The sequence below is a fragment of the Neofelis nebulosa genome, chromosome 6 (genome assembly GCF_028018385.1).
Source record: "Neofelis nebulosa isolate mNeoNeb1 chromosome 6, mNeoNeb1.pri, whole genome shotgun sequence".
Lineage (NCBI taxonomy): Eukaryota > Metazoa > Chordata > Mammalia > Carnivora > Felidae > Neofelis > Neofelis nebulosa.
In genome coordinates, this window is record NC_080787.1 from 20,925,319 (window position 1) to 20,952,225 (window position 26,907).

A 26,907-nucleotide genomic window follows, 5' to 3' on the forward strand; every position below is an offset into this window, starting at 1 on the left:
TTCGAGCCCCGCGTCAGGCTCTGGGCTGATGGCTCGGAGCCTGGAGCCTGTTTCCGATTCTGTGTCTCCCTCTCTCTCTGCCCCTCCCCTGTTCATGCTCTGTCTCTCTCTGTCCCAAAAATAAATAAAAAACGTTGAAAAAAAATAAAATAAAAATAAAAAAAAATAAATAAATGTTAAAAAAAATTTTTTTAAAGAAGAATTAAAAGCCATTCTGTTAGTTGGTGTTTCCCAGTGGGGATAATTTCAACACTTTGAGTGGGCTGACTGTTCATTGCGACAGTGATCTCAAGGGTTATAACAGGACATATTAGCATTCCCAGATTCTGGGCACAAAATTCTAGGGGTGACTGCCTTCAGTCACTGTCACAACCAGGGGCCTCCTAACACACTCATTTCCCAGCACCAGTTAGGGGGTATCTCTACCACCACTGAGTGCATTGCAAGAAGTTGGGACCCAGAGATACTAAGTGACATTAAGTGACTTGCTGCAGGTTACACAGCTAGCCAGTGGCCTAGATTGGTTGTGACCACACCACACCAGGACAGTGTCCATCTGTGTCTGTTGTCCTAGCACACTTATCAACAGTAATCCCTCTTACTCTCAAAAAAGTCTCCGTTTGGATAATAAATGATGTGGTCAGCCTACCTAAAACTCAAGTCTCCTAACCATCAATTTATTACTTTTCTGCTACACAACCTTCCTCTTTCTCTCTTTTTTGTGGCTCTCACACACCTTTCCTCCTATCTGAGTCCGTTTCTTGTGTTCTTGCAATCTAGTGATCCTCAAAGTTTGGGTGGGTATAAATCACAGTGTCAAGTCCAGACTGCCTGAACTCTGGGGCCTTTCGTTCCTGAGTGGACAAGGAAACAAATCACCCCAAGAATAGGATCAACCAGGCCCAGGCGAGCCCACAGTCTTGATATTGACCAAGCCATGGACAGCTACCCACATGCTCCCACATTCTCAATGACAAAGGCTGGAGGGGGGCAGGAGCAGGGAAGCTGGTGAATTTTTTTTGACTTTTGCTTTAAATGAATCCACACTGGATTGAAAAGAAATACACTGTAAAACACCACCCATTAGGCTGTGCACGTGCAGCACGTTCAGATAACTCAAATATGGCATCCGTATTCTTTGATAACACTTTGAAATACCCTAGTGAACAATAAAAGTTAGGAAGAATCGAGAAAGTGTTTCTCATAACAAAATCAATCCCTTTTCCTTGTCTGCCCCACGGGGCCAAAAGTACCAGCGTCTTTAATTGGTATATCGGGACCACCCTCAGGAATTTCTTATGTGCTGGAAGCACACAATGCAATTTTGGTGGGGCCCTGCAGCAAGCTGTGATCATGAGCTGAGGGCAGCCTCGTTCTGCAGCTGTGCTTGGTTTACTATATTGCTTTTAACTTGCACAGGAGCTAAAAATACTTGTGCAAAAAAAAAAAAAAAAAAAAGGCCTTCTGATAACAAAGCTCAGTGGACTTGGGTGAAGCTACATACGATGAAAATTTCTCCATGCAGAGGTGGGCCGTAAAAATGGCTTTTTTTTAACGTAAGGAACTTGGCTGTCCTGTTTAATGAAGAGGCTGTTGTACTGACAAGTCTTTGTAATGAGTACTTTTCCTGACAGCCTTGGAAATACCTCTTCACAGACTTCATTCACTCCACGGTGAACAACGCAGTCTCCCGTGCTAGCAAACCTCGGCCTGACTCCATTGTATCCCTAAGGAGGCTGTGTGATCTCAGGCACGTGACTTAACCTTCCTTGGCCTCAGCTTCCCCAATTGTGAAATAAGGATACCGGCCTCCACCTTACAGATACTAATTGTGTTGGTGTGAAAGGCGGAAGACGATAATGCATATAAAGTACTTATCATAGTGCCAGGCTCATATTAGTGGCCGTTATGGTTATCTACTCCGAGCCTTTTGAGCTCAGTCACGGGCCAAGTGCTGCACAAGGCTGTGGGACCTCAAAAGTTAATAAGATAAAGATTCGGAATCAAGGTCTTTCTAACTTAAGGGTAGTAAATATACACACAAATACTTACATTGGGATGTTAAGTGGCACGTAAGGAGAGGCTATTTGCATCTGTGGTGAATTCTCGAAGGTGGATAAAAATTCTCCAGGCAGAGAGGGTAAGAAGGCATTCCAAGATGGCTCAAGTAACCATGTACCTAGATGAGGAGAAAAAGAGGATAACTTTTTGTGAAGTATAGTCAATATACAGTGTTACATTAGTTTCAGGGACACAATACAGTGATTCAACAGTTCTACCCATTTCTTTTTTTTTTTTTTTTTTTAATTTTTTTTTCAACGTTTTTTATTTTTATTTTTGGGACAGAGAGAGACAGAGCTGAACGGGGGAGGGGCAGAGAGAGAGGGAGACACAGAATCGGAAACAGGCTCCAGGCTCCGAGCCATCAGCCCAGAGCCTGACGCGGGGCTCGAACTCACGGACCGCGAGATCGTGACCTGGCTGAAGTCGGACGCTTAACCGACTGCGCCACCCAGGCGCCCCAATTCTACCCATTTCTTAGTGCTCAACATGGTAAGGGTGCTCTGAATCCCCTTCATCTGTTTTACCCATCCTCCCGCCCACCTCCCCTCTGGCAACCACCAGGCTGTTCTCTGTATTTAAGAGCCTGGTTTTTGTTTGTCTCTTTTTTCTTTGGTTGTTTCCTTTGTTTCTTAAATTCCACATATGAGAGAAATCATACGGTATTTGTCTTTTTCCTGACTGGCTTATTTTGCTTAGCATTATACTCTCTAGCTCCATCCAGGTCATTGCAAATGGCAAGATTTCTTTTCTTTTCTTTCTTTCTTTTTTTTTGGGGGGGGGGGCTGAATAATATTCCATTGTACGTATGTATGGAATATGTCTTCCAAGATGGATTCCACATCTTCTTTATCCATTCATCTATCAATGAATTAGTACTTTCATTCTCTTTAAGTAAATACCCAAGACTGGAATTACTGGATGCTATGGTAGTTCTATTTTTAGTTTTTCGAGGAAACCCCATACTCTTTTCCGCAGCGGCTGCACCAGTTTGCACGAGGGTTCCTTTTGCTCCGCATCCTCAACAACACCTGTTGTTTTGTGTGTTGTTGAGTGTAGTCATTCTGACAGGTGTGAGGTGATATCTCATTGTGACTTGAATTTGCATTTCCCTGGCGATGAGTGACGTTGAGCATCTTTGCATGTGTCCGTTGGCCATGTGTATGTCTTCTTCAGAAAAACATCTGTTCAGGTCCTTTCCCCATGTTTCGGGGTTGTGGAGCTGTAAAAGTCCTTTATATATTTTGGATAATAACCCCTTATCAGATATATCATCTGCAAATATCGTTCATTCTGTAGATTGCTTGATGGTTTCTTTCACTGTGCAAAAGCTGTTTATTTGGATGTAGCCCCAATAGTTGACTTTTGCTTTCATTTCCCTTGCCAAGGAGACATATCTAGAAAAAATGTTTCTATGGCTAATGTCAAAGAAATTACTGCCTCTGTTTTCTTCTAGGAATTTTATGATGTCAGGTCTCACCTTTAGGTCTTTAATCCATGTGCAGTTTATTTTCGTGTATGGTGCAAGAAAGTGGTCCAATTTCATTCTTTTGCACGTCACCATCCAGTTTTCCCAGCACCGTTTGTTAAAGAGACTGTCTTTTTTCCACTGGTAAACTTTTGTTTTAGCTTCAGCCTGATTTTCACAGCGTGGATTATGACTAATTTAAAAAGGTAGGACAAAGCCTGTTGTTTGTAAGTTTTGCTCCCCTGTCTCCCAGCAAACACGATGAGCTGGAGACGTTGTGGCACTGAGAAGATCCTTAGGTCAAAAGAGCACATCCCCCTGAGGTCCGAGCCATTCAGTCTTCTATCATCTGGGTCTCGGCCCAGATCTGCCCGGAACATTGCTTGGTGGCAGAGTAGTCCGTGATGGGCCAGCTCTCCAAAGTGCTTTCAAATGCCCTCTGACCGGCACAGAAAGATTTTTTTTGTGTCAAACGTTCCAGTGTAAACCTCAGAAACCAACATATACAGCGGGCTCTTTTGGGCATGTCCGTAGTGTTGTTTCCTACCCCACCACCTGATCAGAGGCACGTGATCATTGACACCTTACTAAACCCATGGCCTTGGCAGAGAGAATCATAGAACTGGGAAGGATAGGTGAGCTTGCCCACAGTGCACTCAAATGTTTCAGCTGGAGAGGTCCTGGGTTTCAGGAGATGTAGAGATGCTGTTTTCAGTTGAGTGAAAGTGACCGTTTCAGAGATCTCCCCAGGAAAAACTGGCCAGGCAGTGGGACCATGAAGGTAAGGAGCAGGCAAAGGGGTGCTACCAAAGGAAGTCACAGAGCGGCTGGCTTGGTAACCCCCAGGGAGCCTGGGTTCAGTGTCCTGGAGGGGTTCACCAGAGCTGCCGTATTTATACCTCTGAATCTCTCAGCCATTGGGTCAGCACTGCTCCCAGGGAACATCCTGCCTGCTGTCCGCGCACACAAGCCAATGGATTCCTACAGGCTTAGCACAGCCCGCCCACGAAGAGACACTGGCTCTGGCCTTAGAAAATAAAAGCACACAGGCAGAGCTCAGTGCAAAATGGAAATGTAGGCACCCAGTTTTTTTTAAAGCAAGAAAAAGATGCCATTAGAGGTATTGAAATAAAAGCGTTTCCCTTTCATCCACAGTCTCTCTTTTCACTTGTCACAGCTTATTTTTTTGTTTTTTTTTTTAATTTGCTATTTCATGCCGCTCTAAGAAGAGGGACATTTAAATTTTAAATTATTAGCGTGAATTTTACCTTTCATCTCTACATTGTGTGATGCCGGTTGTAAATGCAAATAAGAGAGCGTTTAACTCATATGCTCATCGCCAAAATTACCCAATTTGCATATTTTGTTCTCACCGTCAGGGTGGAAAAGCTGCGCAAAACTAACTCAGCTGCTTTTATGTCATTTCTTGATCACGCCCATTGTACTAACAGTCGCCACCTTTGGCTTAGAAGGTAAAGAAGGATAGGAAGGAAAGGAGCTCAGGGTTAGCTAGTACAGGGACATAACATCAGTACGAATGGACGAAGGGTATTTTGGTCGTTGGTATGTCTTAGCATGTCATTCCTTTCTTTCTGTGTCTGAAGCAAGTTTTGGTTCGGAAGGAAAGTGTGGCCTCTGGGGGCAGCCAGTGTCCCGCCCTCTCCCAGCTTAACCAGTGGAAGACCACCAGTGGTGTTCCTTTTGAATCGCCAGGAACTGCCGCACATGTGGGTCCCCTGGAATCCCGGTTCCCGGCGAACTCGCTACAAGCACGGAGTCATGAGAAAAGGCAGACACTCATATTGTATGCATCTCTCGTGTTCTTGTGCGTGCTCTGTTGTCCCATCAGAGTTCACTTACAACATACAAGTTCAAAGAAAAACACTATTAAGAATTTTAATATGGTGGCAACAGAGCCTTTAAACCCAGCCTGGGGTCCTTCTGAGAAGGGTCACACATACCATGACGGTGACCCGGCAAGCAGGAAGACAGCATGTACGAAAATGCTAAAGAGACCCCAGGGCACATGGGTGGAGCCCAGAGAAAGAAAACTAGGAGGCTGGGCCTGCACCCAGGGGAGTTAGTGCAGGAGGAGTCCAGAACAACCAAAGAGACTGATTCTCAGAGGTTACAGCCCTAGAGCACAAGGCATGTCAGGAAAGAGGAGATAAGAAGAGACAGGGGATCAAGTGGAGGGAACAAAGTTGGAGCTCTGGTTAGCCAAGACCCAAGTCACTAAACTGGAGGCACTGGGAGAAGTCCATGAAACAAAGCCAAGGATCACACAGAGGGGCAAGATACCAGCAAAGGTTATCATAAACCAATGGCCATTTGGATCTGATCTCATCCCAGAATGCTGACCGCCCCAGTGGCATCCCTGTAAGCGTGGAAGGTACTTGTCATGGGCCGGCGAGGGGCAACCTCCCTCCCAGATCCTTCCCACCGCTCCAACCTCCTGGTAGAAAATGAGACGATCACTCTCCCACTCCTGCAGAGAGCAATCCCTTCCCCTTCTCCAAAGCTCTAGGAATGCTTGTCCCCATGGCTTCATTGTGGAAACCAGCTGGAAACTGGCCCCGTGGAACGTGTGACATGGAACGCGGTCATGGTGACCCGTCAGTCGCAGGCCACTGGGTCCCATGGTGCATCCATAAGACTTTGCAATAACAGCAGCTGGAGACTGTCACTTGGGCGGTGTGTAAGCCACCTGCAGGCCTCCTTCTGTCATTCATGACTCAGTCATCTGTGTTAACTCACAGCAGGGTTTCTAAACGTTGGCAATATTCACATTTTGAGCCAGATAAACCCCTGTGTGAGCAACTGTCCTATGCACCATTAAACGGTTAGCAGCACACCTGACCTCTGCCCAGTGGATACCAGTAGTGTCTCCCAGTTGTGACAATCAAAAATGTCTCCAGACGTTGCCCCGTGTCCCCTAGGGCGCATAATCGCCCTTAGTGAGTCAGTGACTTAGAGTATGTGGCCCCTGCTGAGGAACACACCTACAAAGACATCACTTTCACTATGTGCTCTTAGCTGACTTACTCCACCCTTTTTTTATAATGCTTATTTATTTTTGAAAGAGAGAGAGAGAGTGTGTGTGAGCAGGGGAGGGGCGGGGAAGGAGATACAGAATCTGAAGCAGGCTCCCGGCTCTATCAGCACAGAGCCCAAGGTGGGGCTCGAACCGACAAACCATGAGATCATGGTCTGAGCCACTTAACCGACGGAGCCACCCGGGTGCTCCTGACTTATCCCACTTGTCTGTTAACTTGCATCTTTTTTTCTGAAAGCGTCTCTTTAGGGTCTCATCTTCCTGAGAGCACAATATCCCCCCCCCTCTTGGCTATGCTAATAGGGCCTTAGCTGGTAGTAAAGCCACTTAATGGATAAGTCTTCTTGTTCTTGTCCATCCAAAAGGAGTTACATGAGCCATTGCAAACTGCTGCAAAACATGCATCTCAAGGTCTGCAAAGATTACTGGAAGCTCACCATCCCTTTTTTTCCTTTCTCTTAGGGCATGGTGTACGAATACCTGGCAAGACCTCAGTGTTTCCTAGCCTTGTCATATGTCTTATCTCATTTAATCCTCAAGGAAAAAGTATAGATAACTCCTAAAGAATGCCATATCCAGTTTTACAGATGGGAAAATGAGGCTGGCAGTTATGAAGTAACTTGCCCAACATCACCCCAGTCACCCCAGTAGTAAATGGATTTGAACTCCAGTTTTTTTGGCCGCTAATCTAAGACTTTCTCACTTCTGCCAATGCTTTTCAACTTTACTGCACATAGGAATCACCGGGAATGGGCAGGGGAGGGGTGTGGAGATCATGAACAATGCAGATTCCCAGGCCTTCTTCCACAGAGACTCAGAAGATAGTTTTAGGACAGGTCCCAAGAATCAGGATTTTAATGTTTATTTATTTATTTGAGAGACAGAGAGAGAAAGAGAGCTTGCATGAGCAGGGGAGGGGGAGAGAGAATCCCAAGGAGGCTCCATGCTGTCAGCCCAGAACCCAACATGAGGCTCCAACTCATGAACCATGAGGTATGACCTGAGTTGAGATCAAGAGCGGGCCGCTGAACCAACTGAGCCAGCCAGGTACCCCTCCCCGCCAAGAACCAGGACTTTAAACAAGCGCTCCCAGTGATTCTAATGCAGATGGTCTAAATCCATGGCCTTCCCTGGAATCAGTGCCTACCCTGGTTAGATCATGAAAAGTCTGGATCAGCTCGGAAGTTGGATGTCTGCATACTTTAGCTTTTCAAATAGTCTGGAAAACAAGGGTTACAAGACATCTCAGTATGATGTGTTTCCAGGAAAAAAAATGTTAGCAAACCATAAGAAGAAGAATATTTGGAGGGCTCAGTTCCCATTAGAATTCAGCAAATGCTCCAGAGGATCTCCCAAGGTTCAGATCTAGTTTAAGGGGGAAAAAAACGGCGGAGGCAGGTTAGACTTGCAGACTTGAGTTTCTGACATGAGATCATGAGCCAAATCAAGAGTCGGACACTTAACCGACTGAGCCTCCCAGGAGCCCCACAGTTTGAGGTTTCTATACCTTAGTGTGAGTTTTGAGTCACAGTTTTCTATCTGCCTCAGACACAGTAACATTTTAGGCCTATTCTCCATTGCTGAATATTGAGGAAGAGTAGACTTTATCACAGGGAAGGAATTTCCAGTCTCATTCTTATAATATTTCACAGGATAGTGGGGAAGGAAGGGAGGTGGTCATTGTAAGGACAAGGATAGATCTCATGGTACCAGAAGCAGAAATGCCGTTATGCTCCCAAGTTCCCATGTGGAGAGGGGCTGTGTGAGTGACTCAGTGCTTGTGCATGTGTGTGTGTTTGTGTATGAAGGACTTTTGAGTCTAAACTTGGGTCAGGCATTCATCCCAGGTCCAGGCAGCTGTGAACAGTAATGTGCAACCGTGTTGCCCAAACGGAAATCTGGAACCGACCTCTCTGAGTGAACAGGACAACCAAGGGTGTCTATTTGAGCTGGGGAGATGTTTCAAATGGCGTGTGCGACAACCCCAAAACAAAATGGCTTATCATCATTACTTTATTAAAAAAAATTTTTTTTATATTCACTTATTTTAGAGAGAGAGAGAGACAAACTGTGAGTGGGGAGGGGCGGAGAGAGAGGGAGACACAGAATCCGAAGCAGGCTCCAGGCTCTGAGCTGTCAGCACAGAGCCCGACACGGGGCTCAAACCCACAAACTTCGAGACCGTGACCTGAGCCGAAGTCAGACACTCAAGCGACTGAGCCACCCAGGTGCCCTGACCACCGTTACTTTAATAACAAAAAAAATCATAAAAATAGAGCAGAAACCAAATAAATTCTCTGTGCCCAATAAACCTCTCATTGAAATCACCTCCCTGGCTTCTGAGGTTATCCCATCGCTGTGTCAGAAATAAAACGGGGTGAGCTGGGCAAATTTTCACCTCTGCCTCAGGTTCTCTTCAGCAGGTAGTTTCCTAAAAACCGGCGTATCAAAGAAGATCTGTAGAGTAAAGCAAACAGAAAAAGTTTTTTACATTTTTTAAAACAAAAGTGTCTCTTTCATGAGTATTGGGAAAAAAAAAAAAAGAACCCAACAGATTTCAGGGCTCGCCTATAGGGCATATTTCAAAGTGATGTGTAATGTCACTTTAGGAAAGTGAGCTGTTTCTTTTTTCAACCTAAAGATAAAATGACCAGGGAGAAGGCAGCCAAGACTCTGAGTAATCTTATTGAGGGTTCCATTTTCTGAGTATGAACTTATGCTAGCAACGGCCCCTTAGTAACATGAAAACAAGCCAAGCTAGGCAGTCCCGCATTTATGAGACATAACCTCCAAGGCAGCAAAGTCTGAAGGCTAATTCTGGTTACATAACGTTCGTGAGTCACCGATGCCATCAGATATTACAGACAACTAGACGGTCACCCGCCCTCTCCCTGCATTTTCAGAGCACGTAGGCTCCCATGGACCTCATTCATCCAACACTTGCCTTTCACTCTCCCTTCTTGCCTATTTCCTATTTTGTTCCTTTTCTTTTCTTCTCCATTCTGTGCTATATTAGTCAGGGTCCTCCACAGACACAGCAGTAGTAGCATGGATATATAGCTATAGATATTATGATTTAGTGTAAGGAAGTGGCTCATATAAATATGAAGAGGAACAAATCCAAAGGTCTGCAGTCCGTTCAAACGTCAGCTGTATATATAACTGCTTATGGGTTTTCTCCCCACATGACCTTCCCCACATGACCCTGGAACCTAACATGTCGTGTTAAGTTCATCATTTGCTCCCCGACTTAATTCTGAATTTTCTTTCTCAGGATGATGCTATCATCCACCCAATCTCCTCCACTTCTATCTGGGAGACAATTATTACAAACACTCCCTCCAACCTCACCTTCGAATTCCAATCGGATATTACACTTTATCCCCCGACTGCCTAAATAGCTACTTGCTCGTCATTGTTTCTGTCTTGAGCTTAATGGGGACCCTCTGGTTTTGCATCTGGATTTTAGCAAAGCTCTGTGATGGATTTCTCGCCACCTCCACACCAGCCGCCTTTCCAATTCATCCACTGGATTCAGTGTGATTTTTATGACAAAGAAATGTGATCGCATTACTTCCCAGTTAAAAGCTTTCAAAGTCTTCCCCTTTGCCTTGAGGATAAAGTGGCAAGAAAATTTCAGTGGTCCAGCAGCAAGAGTTAAGACAGTGGGAGCTGGCATGGCAGGTTGGGGAGCGGGGGGCAGTGAGAAGGAGACCTTAAGGAGATAGAAAGGGCAAGACCCCATTGCTGAGACGATGTGGGCAGTGACCATAAAGAAAGCACTGACGAAAACCTCTCTGCTTCTGACTTGGATGACTGAATAAATCATGGTCCCGTTCTCCGAGACTGGGGACAGACATTGTTCTCTCTTCGTGGCCAGTTGCGTTACCTAGGTGGGGCTCCAACGTCTGGGGAACCAAGCCTTCAGGAAACCTGAAAGTTTGGGTGGAGATGAGTCAGAGCCTAGTAAAGAAAAAGAAATAAAAATTAATACCAGATGGGGAAAGAAGGCAGTTGAAAGTCCCTGTAAACAGCATCCAAGAACTCCACAGGAGTGGAAGGTACAGCAATGTCCTCTCTTCTGCGAAGAGATTCCTGAAAATTTGCTGGCAGAGACCAGGAAAAGAATCAGGGCCGTGAGCTCAGCAAGACATTACCTAAGCGCAGAAGGGTTTAAAGGACCTCATAACTCCGACTTCCACCCTCGTTTATTTCACGATCATTGCCATGCCCTCTTTCTTGGTCAGGGTTTTGGGCTCAGTTTGGAGTATCTTGATGTGTGTAAAAAATCTTAAAACACGTGTTACTTCATTGCTATGCCCCCAGGGTGCACGTGTGGATGTGCCCTTGGATGAACCCACAGCCCTGTTCGTCCCACTGTTTACTGAGTCTTACCCATTTGCAACAAAGGGAAGGCTTGTTTCATAGATCTCGAGAACACACCTGGGAATTTCCAACTCACTCAAAAGCCAGTCCCTTGCAGGGATCATTCTGAAAGAACCGAGGTCACTTGAAAGGCTATACCCCAACATTTAAATGGCTGCAACTGGGCCAAACCACCCAGTTTGAATGTTTAGCCAAATGCCAGTGTGTCCGATGCATTGGGGTATTAAATCCCCGACAAATTCCTCTTCGGCATGGCCTGACGAGATCACGGGTATTTATTTATCGTTTTGACACAAATGGAAAAAATATATACCGTAACTAAAAAGAAGTTTCTTAGGTAACCTGGTTAGAATCCTGAATGAGGCCCAAGGGCAAGCTGAGGCACACAATCTTTCTGCCAAAGCACAGCAAAGAATCTGACTTTTTGCTCTGCAAGCAGGTGGCTGATGGACTGTTTTATGAAGGGTTTTAATTAACTCTTTCTGTCTTAGTTACCTACCCAAATAAACTATGTGAATCCCAATATGGTAGAAGGCCTCCATCAGCTGGCAAGCAACATCTCAGAAAGGCTCCACAGCCCAGGGACATAAAACTCCCAAGGAAGACAACTTAGTAAGTGCGTAGTTTCCAGAGGCCTCTATTTCAGGTGCTGTCAGCAGCCAGACAGTGGAAGGCCAGTGTGCTCCACTGAGTGCATCGTCCCAGTTCCAGAATCGCATTTACAAGGAAATGTAAGGGGCACCCGGCTGGTTTTAGCCCCTGCTCTGTTCCTCTTTCTCCAGGTCTCCTCCTCTGGGGGAGCATTGCCCAGTCTCCTGATGAGGGTCTTTCTGACACGTTTGCCCTTAAGCCTGACCTCAGGATACTCCCCAGGTGGTGAAGGCATAACATCTTTGATGTTCACAACTGATAAATGCTTAGCTTCTGTGCCTTTTAATTAAATAGTGCTGTAATTTCACTGGCACTTCCAAGGCCTTATCTAAAAGGCACAGCAAAGTAGAAACATCACCAAGGGTGACAGGGTCAGAGATGGACTGAGACATACAGACGGAGAGAGAAAGATACTGTTTATGGTCAATAATGCCTTTCCTGGTGTCCGACCAATTACATATCCAGGTGATAACCTATATGACATATGGAATTGAGGACACACACTTTTATGGCTTTTCATCTTGCACATGAGGAAACAGGCAGAGAAATGGCTGAGTTGCCCAAAGTCACACACAATGGGGACTAGGGCCCAGGCCTCCTGACTTCCAGGGCACTCCCTACCGCGAACATCGCCAGCTGTATATGGTGGCATGGGAGATAGAGAAGGTTGGAGAACCTGGTTTCTGCTAGTAGCTCCCCAGGTCCTTTCCCCTCAAGGATTCCATTTTAGGCCCTTCAATATAAGGTTCAGATACCACATAGAGAAACATCCAAGGATAAATAAGAAAAATGTAGACTCGGGGGTCCACTGGCTTCCATATAGGAAATGAAACTATTGGCCCGGAAACGAGGAACTTAAGACAGACTGGTCTGAGGAAGTCACAGGACTGCCTTCCTCCACTGTGCTTACCCCATCCCGCAGGTAACTGTCCTACAAGCAGAAACCCTGCCATTTTACCCAGGCCTAGGTCAAGAGCACTGCCCCCTCTTAATCTCTTGGTGGATTCCACCTCACCCCCTCCTTCCTTTAGAAAGAAGTTCTGTTTTGTTGTTGTTGTTGTTGTTGTTGTTGTTGTTTTTTATCACCAAGACTTCTCACAGAGCTTCAGGGAGTTTACTTCAGCATATGGCCTCAGTCAACAAATACTTACTGAGCACCTACTGTGCACCAGATATCGAACTAGGTCCTGGGGAAACAAAGATGGGGCAGCCACAGTTATTACCCTCAAGAACTCATTAGCTGCACATCCTGTTCGTGCACAGACTCTTGTTCGCACAGAGGGCTCAGCCCCAGGTGGGCAGTGAGCATATTTTTAACCCCCAAATTCCAACACATGGTGCTCAAAATAAGATTGCTTTTCTATTTTTTTTTTTTTGAGAGAGAGAGAGAGAATGGCAGGAAGGGCAGAGAGGGAGAGAGGGAGAATTCCAAGTAGGCTCCACGCTGACAGTGCAGAGCCTGATATGGGCTCAAACCCATGGACTGTGAGATCATGACCTGAGCCGAAGTCAGACACTCAACCTACTAAGCCCCCCAGGTGGCCCAAGATTGCTTTTCTAATGTGTAAAGTTTTAGATGAACCTCTTTAAAAGGCTTAGAAATTAAATTGCATTAGTAAGTCTTTTATCAAGTTTCTTTTACTGACAAGAAGTAGATTTCATTAAATCAAGCCTTTTTGAGAAAAATCTGTGCAATACGTTTGTCGAACCCATAAGCTTTGACTTGCAAAATCTTATAATCATAGTCTATTGTGGTGAGAAAGGATCTGAGATATCACCTGAGCCAGCAGATTTAAATTTTGTATTTCATTTTTTAAACAGCAAAGTGTTTTTTTTAAGCCAAATATCACCAAGAGCCCCAAATTGAAACCAGTTAAAACTGGAATGGCTGTGGCCAAAGGAGAAGTGCAGAGCTCAGAACCCTTGCTTCTTATCTCCCTCTCTCATGTGCCACCTCTGCTCCCACAGATTTTGGGAGCACACCACAGAATGACAATCTCTGCACACCACAGAAATGACAATCTACCAACTCCTCTTGTCCCGGATGAGGAAAGTGAGATCCAGAAAGAGCATGGCTTCATTTTAACTGATTACATCTTCAATGACCCCATTTCCAAATAAGGTCACATTCTGAAATACTGGGGACTAGTTCCTCCACATATGAATTTGGAAGGTAGGGGAGGGGGACACAATCCAATCCGTAGCATTGCTTCTTGTCCTGTTTGGATGTTCGTGGCCAAACAAGGAAGTCTCTGATACCTGGTCCTTAAGGGAAAGACGTGAGCATAGTTGACAACTACTGGGAAGAAGTCAGGAAAGAGATATGTCAGGCACATAGAGATATGTCCCTGGGTAGGCATTGAGGCCAGATGGAGAGATACGTTTTGGCACAAGAGGAGAGACACTTCCTTTATTGTCACAAGGAGGCGGGCGGGAGAAAGGGATGAGTTTGGATACAAAATGAATCAGCAGATGAGGAGGAGAGAAGTCGAGGGAGTTCACCTGAGGTGGTTCTAGCTTTCTTCATGAAGCAGGAGAAGACACTGCCTGCTGGGGCTGACAATGGAGGTGGGAACTACAGCTCAGTAGGAACTAGGGTTCAGCAGAGGGACTGGCACTGAAACCGGGGACTTGAGGGGAGTGGAGAAAAGTTTGAAATAGTCCTGTACATAATGGACCAGAGCCAGCTGTGTCTAGAGTATGCAACCACTGCATCATTACAGGAAGGGATCTATTACTAGAATAGAAAGGTGGGGAAATGAGAGGGTGAGCAAACCAGGGGGAACAGAAAGGGGCTGCCTGACAGTAACAAGGGCCCAGATGGCATGGGTGACCAAAGTTTATAGTGGCACCATCTACAGGGTGTGTGGTTTTTTTCGGCAATGCTCAACAGCTGGACGATTGATGTAGAGAAAGTAAACAGCTGAGTACATCCAGAGCTGGGCTTTGTCCAGGAGAGTGCATTACAAGGACAAAGGGGCAAGGAGGTTGAGGATATGAGCAAGGAGAAGGTGACTTGAGAAAGCTCAAGGACGCGAGTAGGTGAAGAAGAAAGTGTGCAGTGAGGAAGCTCTGCTCATTTCTGCACAAGAGGCTGGTGTATGTCCCTTGCTTTCTGTTGACCAGAGCACATGGTTATTGCTGCCTCCTGGAGGAACAGATGTTGCCAGATGTGACATGCTAACGAGCCACAAGCTGATGGGCTCCCCCAGCTGAACTTCCTCCTCTAGGGTGGTCCTAACTGGCCCCAGCTGGGTCATTTGTGCCCAGTGCTGCCACAACTGTCAGAGCATGCTCTGGGGACATGTGTGCCTCTATGGAAGGAAGAGGTCAATACCACCTGCCTATCTAGTGTATTGGTTCAGCCCCTGGGTCAGTCTGCTAATCAGTGCTATTTTAAAGTGGGCCATCCTTATTGGTTTGGATTTCACTGCTGTGAATCTTCCAAGGGCACAGATCTTCTCTTAGCTGCCATAGTTCAAATAAAAACTGTGGATATTACTACACATATCATTGGTATTATTATATACCTCTACTGATGTTATTAGCACTCAATTTGAAACCCTAAGCTCCTAGAATCACTTCAGTATTTTCAGAAACAAATCACTGGGGAGAAAAAGAAAAAGAAACTTTTGAGTAGGACACTGAAATATTCCTAGTATGGAAAGGTTAAAACTAAAAAGAAATGACAAACATTGTCAGGAGCAGTGGGGTCCCTCACACCCCACTGGTGAGAATATAAATTAGTACAACCGCTTCTGTTTTCCAGTAAATAAAATAAACGCCTATCTATCATCCAGAAAATTCCATTCTTAGGTATATGGACAACAGAACTAGATAAAGGTCTACATAGCAGTATTATCCACAATGGCCTCATACTGGAGATGACTCAATTGTCCCTCCACATTAAAATGGATAGGTATCTATACACTGGAATACTATATGGCAATAAAAATTACAGACTACAGCTGTTGGCAACAACATGGACGAATGCCATGAACATAATGCTGAGCGGATGCAGTTAACATAAAAGAATACATACTGTATGATCTATTTTTTCCGAGCTCAAATATAGGCAAAAGTGACTCTAGTGTATAGGAATGCCAATTTAAGGGGTAAAGTCTAAAGAAAGGCAAGGAGGGGATTACCATGATAGTCAGGATAGTTACCTTTAAGCAGGATCACCCCTAACATTTGTGGGGCTTAAATAGAGAACTACAGATCATCGTCCTAGGCCTAAATATTATTAAAGTCAGTTAAACCAACACTCTATGAAATAAAAGCTGCTTTATCCTCCACCTCGACAAACAACATCTTCATGGCAATCTGGAAGACCAGGCTGGACCCTAGGATTCTTGGGCTGCTTAGAGTTTGTCACTGGAACGTGTGGCACAAGAAGAGGTGGCCCTCGGACTCCCAGGCCGTCTGTCTTCTTCCATGTCTGCCCCATCCCATACCTCAAGGGCCCCTGTGTCCATGTATGTTCATCTGCAGCCTCCCGCACATATTTGCCCCTAGGCCACCTCTTGGGAAGATGGGCCTGAGGAAGAGGCCAGAAAGTGGACTCAGAATCATTTGGACAGGGAATCCCAATGTCCCAATACTTGGTGAATGGTCTAGAAAGGGAGACATAGGTTCCAGGTGGACACAGCCTCTTGACCTCAAAGATTCCTCTCTCCTTGGAAAGCAATATTTCTGGAGGAAATCTAGAAGCCTAAAAGCACAAGGCTCAACATAAGGTCCATGGGATGGGTTTTAGGGTAGTATTGCCTCTAAAGAAAGGGGTTGTATTGGGAAGAGGACATGAAAATTTTCTGGGGTCCTGGCAGTATGCTGTGCCTTAACCTGGAAGGCAATTTATGACAATTTATTAAGCTCTACATTTGTTTTATATAGTTTTCTGTATGTGTGTTATATTTCACAATAAAGAATTAATGAAATCTATCTGTCTACTATCTATCTATCTATCATCTATCTATCTATCTATCACCTATCTGTCTATATATCTATCATCTATCTATCTGTCTATCTATCATCTATCTATCTGTTTTTCTGTCTATCTATCTATTCACCTATTGCTTCTGGTACTGTCATTTATGAGATCCCTCTGTATCAGCTCTGAATGCTTGCCTTTAAGCTCAGACACGTTGTACAGTTAAAATGCCTCAAGGCAGGAATACCTCAGGGAGAAATGGAGACAATTCTGGAAACATAGTAACTCTCACTGCTGGTTTTCTCCACCATCTGGGGCCCAGATACTTCGGTGACCATGGATGGGCTCGGGCAGTGCACATGAGTCATGGGGCCATGTCCTCTTGCCTAGCCACTGCAGAGCGCCTCAGAGGAAAATTCTCTTTTCCCCATCTTAACCAAGATTTTAAATACTGTGTTTATCAAACCGAAATTACAGGAAGCTATTCCCATCCTAGCAGAAGTGAAAAGAGACCAACTCCCAATTATCTTCTGTTTGGAAAGCAGTTCTAAGAAGCCTTCCCTTCCCCATAAGGGCAGCTGGATAAATTCATTAGTTTGCTAAGCTTCTACTATGTGCCAGACACAGTCCTTATTTTTCTGCTCCACACTTCAAAACACCCATTTGGTTTTGATTTTTCATCCTTGATAGGAAAAACACTTTCCTTTCACAAAGATTCAGATTCCCGGTTCTCAAAGAGATTTCTGTGTAGCCCATGTGGTTTAAATATCAGGACTTTTCTAAGAATATATATTTCAACTATGGTCCATATGGATACACATGCATTCACACACACACACACACACACACACACACACACACACACCATCCCCAAACTGAACTTTATAGCAGTGAGATGATGAAAGGGAAGTGAAAATCTGGCCCCTACTAACCAACCAAAAGCCCAGTCAACTTTTTTTCCCCAAAAAAACAAAATTCTGGGCTTTGCATCTAAGCTGTTTAAAAGCCACATTGCCAAAGTGCCAGTTTTCCTCATTTTAGGGAAACAAGAAAAGCATATGGCTGCAGTGACCTTCTCGAGCTGTTGATGAGAGGTAGAGTCAGGGACATGTGGTGGCTTCAATATGATAAAAGCAACAACATAAAGAGGGATAATGAAGCAGTGGGTGGGGGGGGGTGGAAGAACAAGTGAAGTCAATGTCAGTCAATGGCAGGACTAAAATTGTAGACGACGGACAATGAAGGCTCACTCACTTCTACCATTCTGTCCCAATTTGAAACACCTGGCAAATATCTACCCATCACTCAAGACTCCACCCCAAGGTTCCCTTCTCCCTCCTTTATGCCCTCACCAGGTCCACTTCATATTCTATCAAAGTAACTGTAGCATTTTACGGAACTATATATTTTTGGTTTGTCCTACTAGACTGTGGGGTCATTGGGGACAGGATCATATTTTATGCCTCTTTGCAGTTCCAGCCAATACGTAGTGAGGGTCCCATAAGTGTTTTCCTTGGTTGCGTGATTGAATGAATGAATGAATGAACGAATGATGGATTTCATTCATGGGAGTATGGATTTGGCTTTTCCAACTGCTATGATGCAATCCTTAAGTGATAAAAAGTGTCTCAGCCTCTGCCAAGGTTTACCCATTTTCGCATTTTTAACTTCTTTTCAGATTCAAGAAGCTGTGAATTCCATAATGTCACACACTGGCATGAGAATATCGTGTATTCTTTAAACAGAGTTATGAAAAGAAAGAAGCTGGTCAGGAGACTAAAACAGGAATTGTCCTTTTCAAGATCCGGAACTCCAACATTCCTTGGCTTCACGGAGAGAAGCACCTGCGAAAATGTGGGCAAGGGTGAGTAGTGTTGGAATCAACGTACATTTCATGCACTTCCTTTTTGTCCAGTTCAACTCAGACTCATTCCTGTGGAATAATAATCCAAATGGTGTTCCATCCTCACTCAGGATTGTAATTTATGTTTGGAATTAAAGGGCTAATTTCAGGTCACCAGATTTTGCTCTGTTAGGTGAATCTTTTGAGATGGATCTTTTGCCCACAGAAAATCCTCTTCCACTCAGAAATCTTGAGGGAGGCAGTCTTCTGGAATAAAGGCAGAATATTCCCCTTAGTATAACCAGTTCCCAAACAAGTCTGAAAGTTACACTCACTGACAACTCAGAAGTTGATCACCTAGGTTAGATTAGCTAGGTCTCTGGTGCCTCCATTCTCTCTCTGCCCATCAGTGCTAAACCATCCCCTTTCCATACAGTCATTCCACAAGAAAGTCAATTCGGCCTGGGGTGGAGGTTAGGGTTAAAATAGTTGATTCGCCCATCTAACCAAGGCTTCCTAAAAGTTTTATGGAAATTAAGTCGAAGAAGTGATGTGTGATGCCCCTGTTCATTGACTTGGAAGCAGGCAGCATGGCATGATGCAGTAGCCCTGGGGTCAGGCAGAGCTGGACTTATGTCACTCTTATGCTGAGCAGTAGAGTGACTGGGAGCACTTGCCTGACTCTTTTTAATCTTTGTCTCTGAATTTATAAAATGGACACAGGAAGGTTGTCCTAAGGATTAAATGAGAAAACGCACATGAAGCAATGTGTGCTCAGAGGAAGAAAGGTTAATTCCCTGATGTGCTGGGATCCACAATCTGCTGTCTGTATCACATGGAGAACTGACCATCATGACAAAATAGAAGGCAACTGGGCAGTCATTCGATCCAAAAAGCGCCGTATTTCGTTTGCAGGAGAAAGGCTAGAAGTCAAGTAAAATGACAAATGTGTCTTTAAAACATTTTGATGAGAAATAAAAGGATTTGCAGGGGAGTCTTTAAAAACCAAATGGCCATATCACTGTAATTGTTTTTAAAATAGCGATCTCTTAAAAGTCCCTCTAGTCCTAAGATCCTATGATACAGAATTCTGTCACAGAATTGGACATTTCAGAAGCATCAACCAAACTGAATTACAGTAGTCCCCCCCTTACCCGGGGTTTTGCTCTGCATAATTTCAGCTACCCACGGTCAAGTGCAGATGATGCATTCTGGAAGCAGATGACCCTCCTTCTGAGTGTCATCAGAAAGTCAGTAGTTACCCCTGTCACAATGCCTATGTCATTCACCTCGCTGCATCTCACTTAGGCATTTGATCATCTCACATCATCATAAGAAGAGTGAGTAAGGGACAGTAAGAGACAGGGACCACATTCACATAATTTTTATTACAGTATATCATTATAATTGTTCTGTGTTACTACTGCTGCTGTGAATCTCTTGTACGTAATTTAGATATTAAACTTTATCATAGGCCTGTACATATGGGAAAAAGCATAGTGTATATTGGGTTCAGTGCTATCTGTGTTTTCCGGCATCCACCAGGGGTCTTGGCGTGTATTCTTTATGGATAAAGAGAAGACTACTGTATGAATTCAAACTGAAGCAAATTACACTTATTTGTGATTCCTCAAGTCACAGGCATGAATATTAATTTCTTGGGGCGCCTGGGTGGCTCAGTTGGTTAAGCGTCCAACTCTTCGTTTCAGCTCAGGTCATGATTTCACGGTTCGTGAGTTTGAGCCCCGTATCGGGCTCTGTGCTGACAGCATGGAGCCTGCCTGGGATTCTCTCTCTGGCCCTTGTCTGCTCTCTCTGTCTCTCAAAATAAATAAACTTAAAAAAATTTTTTTAAATAAAAAAAAATAATTTCTTAATGAAGAATGAAATAAAACTAGTTTCTCCTCATTTTTTTAGACCTACTCAGTTTCACTCAATTGAGATGAAAAAAAAAAAACTTAGCAATTCTCTAAAGCAAGCCAGTATTTCATTCCATTTGAGTCCCTGCAATGAACATTAGCACTGTGGTATTTCAAATACATGTTGATTCTCAACTTTTGGTATTCTAGATCTGAAAACCAGATAATTCGACCACCTGAAGTCTTTAATTTGCTTTAGAACTATCTGTTCAAAGTCCAAGGTCCTTTTGGATCCTTAATTCCATCACTTCTGGGTGGGTTGTTTTTTTTTTTTTTATGATTAAACTGTATTTCAATATTACACACATGTACACACACACGCATACACACTTACATGTAACTTCACACTAGACTAGGTAGAATGGAAATATTTGGCAATTATTAGTATCGCCTAATAGCAAAAAAGAGCATTGATTCCTTGTCGTCAATGCTTTCTAAAGATATATCCCTACTGGTCTCTGGGGGACAGGGTGCTGGCTAAAGATCCAGATCTGAAGCCATACCGCCTGATTTGAATCCCAGCCCTGTCACGAATAAGGAGTAGGACAAACTATTAACAAACTATTAAGCCTCTCTGTGCGTCAGTTTCTTCATCTATAAAATGGGTGAAAATAACACCTTTTGGGAGGGGTTGTTGTGATGAGTAAGCATGCAAATTGTTTACAAATATGTTTGGCACATACTAAACCCTCAATAGAGGCTTCCAGTGAAACTCAGAGTTCTACGGCACATAGGAAGTAAAGTCTACACGGCTCAAAGAAATCACTAGAGGCAGAAGATTGGGGAAGCAGAGTGTGAAAAAGGCCTTGAGAGATTGAGCCTCTAGGAATCTGGGTCAGACTAGATTTGGTTGCTCTTTTGAACCCCCTCTGCTGTGATTTTCTGGTTTGGGGAGCCACAATGAGGACACTGTGAGGTCATGGCCAGAAACATCCTTCGGGGAAACCTGTGCTAACCTTATAAATACTCTTAAAAGCAAACCCTTTACCAAAAAGCTCAGCAAGTGAAAGCAAGCCCTGAGGTGACTGCAAATACCAATGTGGAGGGAGGGTGGAGAGCCCGTGCTCACACCTGGGGGGCCAGCTGAGAGCTGCAGAGAGGCTGGGCAGTGGGCAGTCTTCCTTTGTGTCTCTGCATGAATCAGTGATGTGCTGGAGGCAGCTGGTTGCAGCTTCCTGGAGCCCACTGTGTCCATGCGTCCCAGTGAGTTCATGTAGGTAACTCAACAGTTGCCATAGTGGGGGGTTTTACACCACAGAAACTGGCAGACTATAACTCAGGGTATTTTGTTTTGTTTCACTGTCAGAGAGCTGGTAGGTTAATATTTCCCAGTGCACCACTGGGGATGATAGAGAAGCTGGCTCAGAAAAACAAGAACACTGGCAATAAAAACCTTTTAAACTGCAAACGTCTTCTTTTGACATTCCTCAGTCTTCCCCGTTATACTAGGGCAGGAAGTTGGCAGTTGGACATGGTCTGTCGTGGTTTATCTAAAGAAGAAAAATCCAGGTGGACTATTTGTTCATGGATGGTCAAAATGTATCGATTGACAGGACTTGAAAATGTTGTCCTTTTTTTCCGATTAAATACACGTTCACCCCAGGTCTAAAATAGTCATCAAACTGCATTTACACCTGCCCTAGGTTTGTAAAGTCCCAAAAAGGGAGATGCAATGAGGTGGAGTAATTCACATACTCTTTTTTCAGCCCTTAAAAATAGTATTTTGATTATTCTAACATATTTTAAGGAATATGAAAACTTTATGTACTGAGAATGAATACCTTATGTCCCAACACTTAAAGGACAGCCTAACTTGTTCAGATTTCCAAGGTTATTCCTTGAGAGTGAAGATGAAAGAATAGGGACTGAAATGAAGAAGTACCTCTAAATCTGCCTTTATTAGTCTGCTCGGCTAGCCATAACAAGTACTGTAGACTGATGGCTTAAACAGCAGAAATTTATTTTCTCATGGTTCTGGAGGCTGGAAATCCAAGATCAAGGTGTCAGTAGGTCTGGTTCTCCTGAGGCTTCTCTTCTTGGTTTACAGATGGTCGATGGTCAAGTTCTCCCTGTCTTCACACAGTCTTCCCTCCATGTGAGTCTGCAGCCTAATCTCTTCTTGTTATAAGGACACCAGTCATATTGGATTGGGGCCCACCCACATTTTACCTTAAATGCTCTTTTAAAGGCCCTATATCCAAACCACGTCTTAAAAGACCAAATATAGTCACATTCTGAGCTACTGTGGGCTAGAACTTGAATGTATAAATTTGGAGGGGGACACAATTAAGCCCATTACGCTGCCTGAACACAACCATAATTTATCCACAAGGAAAATTAGATCTAACAACATCACAGGTCACGTTCCTAAGAGAAGCAGACTCTGAAGAGACAGAGATTGGCCTGCAGGGGTTTATGGTAGATGCTCTCAGGAAAACCTACAAGCAATGAAGGCAGCAGAATTAGGCATAAGGGGACTGCAGTGAAGTCATGGTCAAGGCCCAGGATGACCACAGAACTCTCCAGGCATGTGGAGAGTTGTTTGGAATTGAAGCAAGGGCACTAGACCATTTTACTCCTGCAAGGACTAGTCATGGGGTGTAGGCTGCCCCCAGGAAAGAGGCATGATATTCATGAACAGGCTCTCTTCAGCTGAGGACAATCTCAGGCAGACTCAGTTGAGAGTTGCCAATCACCCGGTCTTTGGGAGCTGACAGAGGATTGCTCAGTCAAGTGGAGTCTCTGGTCGGTGCACTGGGTGTCTACAGTATAAGGAAGCAGAGGTTCCCCATGTGAATGAATAGATTTACCATCATCTTCTTAAGAAATTTCTCATAATACCTCTCAGTAGTTTAAATGGTGACCTATTATACCCTAAAACACTTGGCCCAATTCTGGGCGCATCAAAAATGCCCAGCAGAATGGTCAGGGTATATGGCCTCATGGGAAAAGTATGCTATTTGGAGACAAAGAGATCTGGGTTCAACTCTCTTCCCCACTATTTACTAATACTCTTTACCCTCTCCAAATCTCCAATGTCTCTTCTGCAAAATGAGGATAAGTAAGCCAGCTTTGTTAGACTGTTGGAAAGATTCAAAGAAAAAAATACACTTCAGGGTGTCGAGCACATGCTTGACAAAGAAGGCATTCCAAAAGCGTACGTTTCCTTCCCTTTCTTTAAGCAAATAATTAATCGGTGGTAACCAATTTCAAACCAGAAATAGATATTTGATCTCCTAACGTGAGGGAAAATGTTTCTCAAATTCTGCACTTGATCTTAGCCAAAAGGCTGAGAAGTGATGTTTCTCAAATTCTGGTGTGATCAGAATCACTGGTGAAGATTGTCAAAACAGATTCCTGGATCCCATTCACAGTGAATCTAAATCAGGAGGTCTAAGGTGAAGACCAGGCATGTGTAATTTTAGCAAGCCCCATGGGGGTTTCTGATACCTGGAAAATCTTGAGGCCCCCTGCTTGAGGCTGTGGGTGTTGTGTCAGTAAGAATGGGAGTTCAGTGCTTAGATGCCTGGGGACATTTCCGCTGTCTTCATTGTCATTTAGTTCTGTGGATGTAGATGTACACATCTCATCACAAAGACTTCTCCCCTTGTACAAATACTGTGCATTCCAAAGCTAAAACATGCATAAATTATGTCAGCTATAGAATCAAACCAATTCTCCTTTTCAAGATGTAGTTTTATTGAGGTATAAATCACTACTACAAGGCAATTTAGTGCAGACAGGAATTTTACTGGGGGATGCAGATCCCCTGAGCTTGTCTGGAAAATGGGAAGCATATTCAGAGTTGCAGGTGTAAGAGCTGCATGTCCTGCAAAGAAGCTCCGTCTGGACAGAGATTTAACTTTCTCATCTAAATCAAGGTAAATGGAGTTCCTCTGGATGGGATTGCTAAAGGCTTTCTGTGTTTGATTAGGGATCACAAAGCCCATCTGTGCTGCAGAAATTATACTGTCAAAAAGACACCTGACCGGGGTCCAGAAAGTAAACAGGAGCTGGAACACAGAAAGTGACCCCTGAGCGCAGACGGGCTTTCACATCCCTACCAGACTTCCCCTGATTTAACATGGGGCCATGTGGTTTCCCAGTGTCTTCTGTGGCTTTCTTTTCCCACAGAATGAGGCCTCATTTGTTCTAAAATATGAAGCTTTGGGGGTTTCTTGAAAATGGTACTTTCACTCAGTAAAAATAAGTCAAGACGAAAGCGTTGTCTGTGGGAATCCATTCTGAAAATGGATTAAACTGAGAACATGAGAGAAACGGTCTGTTTTTCCCAAATGATCAGCAGCCACCCAGAAGTGGTCCCTTTCCCTATGGCAACAACAAAAATTCTAGAAGTAGCACAACAGAAGCATTACAATCAGCGAGAAGTCCAAGACGGCTCTGTGCTCATTGTCTCCATACTAACACCACAAGTCTGGGAGTTGGTGAGCTTCTTCTATCCTTAGACCTACTCTGTGTTCTTATCGATGAAGGAGGGTTCCCTACAACTTGCCTTTATTTTCTTTTAAAAAGTATTCCTCTGGGTTTGACTAAGGCCTTGTAACACACACTGAGTCCTTGTTACACTAGAGGAACCATGCATCCCCTAACGTTTAAATATTACCTAGAGTCCTTTGCTCTTTCCCTGGCTCACATAGAGAAGCATCTTTGAGTACAACATCCAATTAAGTAGTAGGTTTACATCTAGTGCTTCTTTCTTGTATTCACATCTCTTTCTGACTCAGCCCTGTACTCTGCCATTCTTTAGCTACACAGAATTTTAGGGCCGGAAGAACACATTAGTCAGGTTAGTATTACAATGAGCTGCAGTAATGAGTAAGCCCTATAACCTTGGCATTGCAGCACAATACAGTTGTGTTCTCACTCCTGTGATCGTCACTGGCTCTCCTGGGCAGCTATCCTCAGGCATCTGGGCGTCTTCCACCATGTGGCTCCACCATCTCAGAGTCCTTCCTTTCCAGCAGCATAGATAAAGAGAGAAAAGGTATGGGACGTTTTAGCAAGCAGGCCAGGAAAGTGGAGAATTGGTCCACCAGCATTCCACTGATCCAGAGATGGCTGACAAATGTTGACAAGTGCACAGATGCTAATAGTGTTTGTCTCAGAGAGTCCTTAGATGCCCCTTTGCTTTCAATGCCTTCGAGTGTTTTCCAGTTGAGGCAACCGAGACCCAGAGTTACACAGAGCCAATCAGTGACAGCTCAATTCAGTGCTGGCCAAAAGGCCTCTTGCCCATTCCTATTAGTTCCAATTAATGTATAAAAAGGCTCATAAAATCTCAAGATACAGTTGGAGCATTGTTTCTAGAGCTTTCTACCCAGGACTCCAGGGTGAGGAGGACTACGACCACCCTGCTCTAAAACCCACAGTTCCGATGCAATCCTGTCCATCTGAGAGCTGGACAGATGAATGTTTCAAGGAGGAAGCGCCAGTAGCAAACCCTAATTATGGGAAATGCTTCTTGGCTCCTAAGGATATAAAATTACTTTGCGGAAAGTCAAGAAAAATAGAAACAGAATACACTGTAAAGCTTTCTTCAGAGGCCAAGAGTCACCTAGTAAGCCTTTCATATTGTTCTTGATTCTGTCAAGATAGCTTACAGGGTGGAGACAGCTGATAGGGAGAGAAAGTCTGGATGGGGTCAGCCTGGTTTGTAACCATTATGTTGGCTCATGGAGGATATGTCTTGAAAGATTGTCCTCCCCACGGCTGAGTTCAAATGAGAAGAGACAGAGACTTCCAGAAAATACCTAATAGAGGATAAAGAAATGGGTGCAGGCATGGTCTCTTTGACAGGTTCTAAACACTATCTGGAGAACAGTGGAAAACCTGAGTGGAAAGAACTCCTGTGTGGGAATCCGGATGAACCACATTTCTTTCTCTTTTTTTTAAGTTTATTTATTTTGAGAGAGAGACTAAGCATATGCACAAGCAGGGGAGGGGAAGAGAGAGAGGAAGAGAGAGAGAATTCCAAGCAGGCCCCTGAACTGGCAGCACAAAGCCCGATGTGGGGCTCGATCTCATGAACTGCGAGATCATGACCTGAGCCAAAACCAAGAGTCAGATGCTTACCCAACTGAGCCACCCAGGCACCCCAGAACCTTTGCCACACTTCTGACCATCTATATCAATGTCTGTTGATCCCTCAGTTACATACCTATTTTTTTAAGTCTGACTTTATCATCACAAAGTTTGTATATCTGGATTTTTTGCCTGAATCTTAAAATTTTCACCTGGAGTTCTGATGTTGAGTAGTTAAAGGCTTTATGTTAGTTTTCATCAGTTTTAGGGAAGGAAAAGAAATAAAAATAATATATGCCACTTGGCTGGAAACTAAGGTGCTGATTTAAACTAAACATTATTACACATAATGTATTTTATTACATAAAATACATAAATAACAGTAATAATAGAATTAGATTTATAGAGTGAGTGCCAAATTATATTACTTCATTTAACCAAAGCACAATCACATTTCCTAGATTCACAGATAAGGTATTAAAAATAGTGCAGAATGTAATTACATGTGCTTTTATTTTTCAATCTTTTTACCTCATTCTCAATACTTCC

At 44.0% G+C, this 26,907-nt stretch overlaps 1 protein-coding gene across 2 annotated transcripts in view; it reads left to right on the forward strand.

Annotated features, from left to right (window-relative positions):
* The window catches only part of NEDD9 (neural precursor cell expressed, developmentally down-regulated 9), a 184,438-nt gene that overhangs the window by 48,674 nt on the left and 108,857 nt on the right, over nucleotides 1–26,907 (forward strand). Inside the window, exon 2 of one of the 2 annotated variants that reach the window (XM_058733003.1) lies at nucleotides 18,233–18,418. In XM_058733003.1, coding sequence (XP_058588986.1) covers nucleotides 18,407–18,418 — 12 coding nt within the window. In that variant the 5' untranslated portion in view covers nucleotides 18,233–18,406. The remainder of the gene's footprint in view (nucleotides 1–18,232; nucleotides 18,419–26,907) is intronic. The other variant, XM_058733005.1, reaches the window with a different exon arrangement.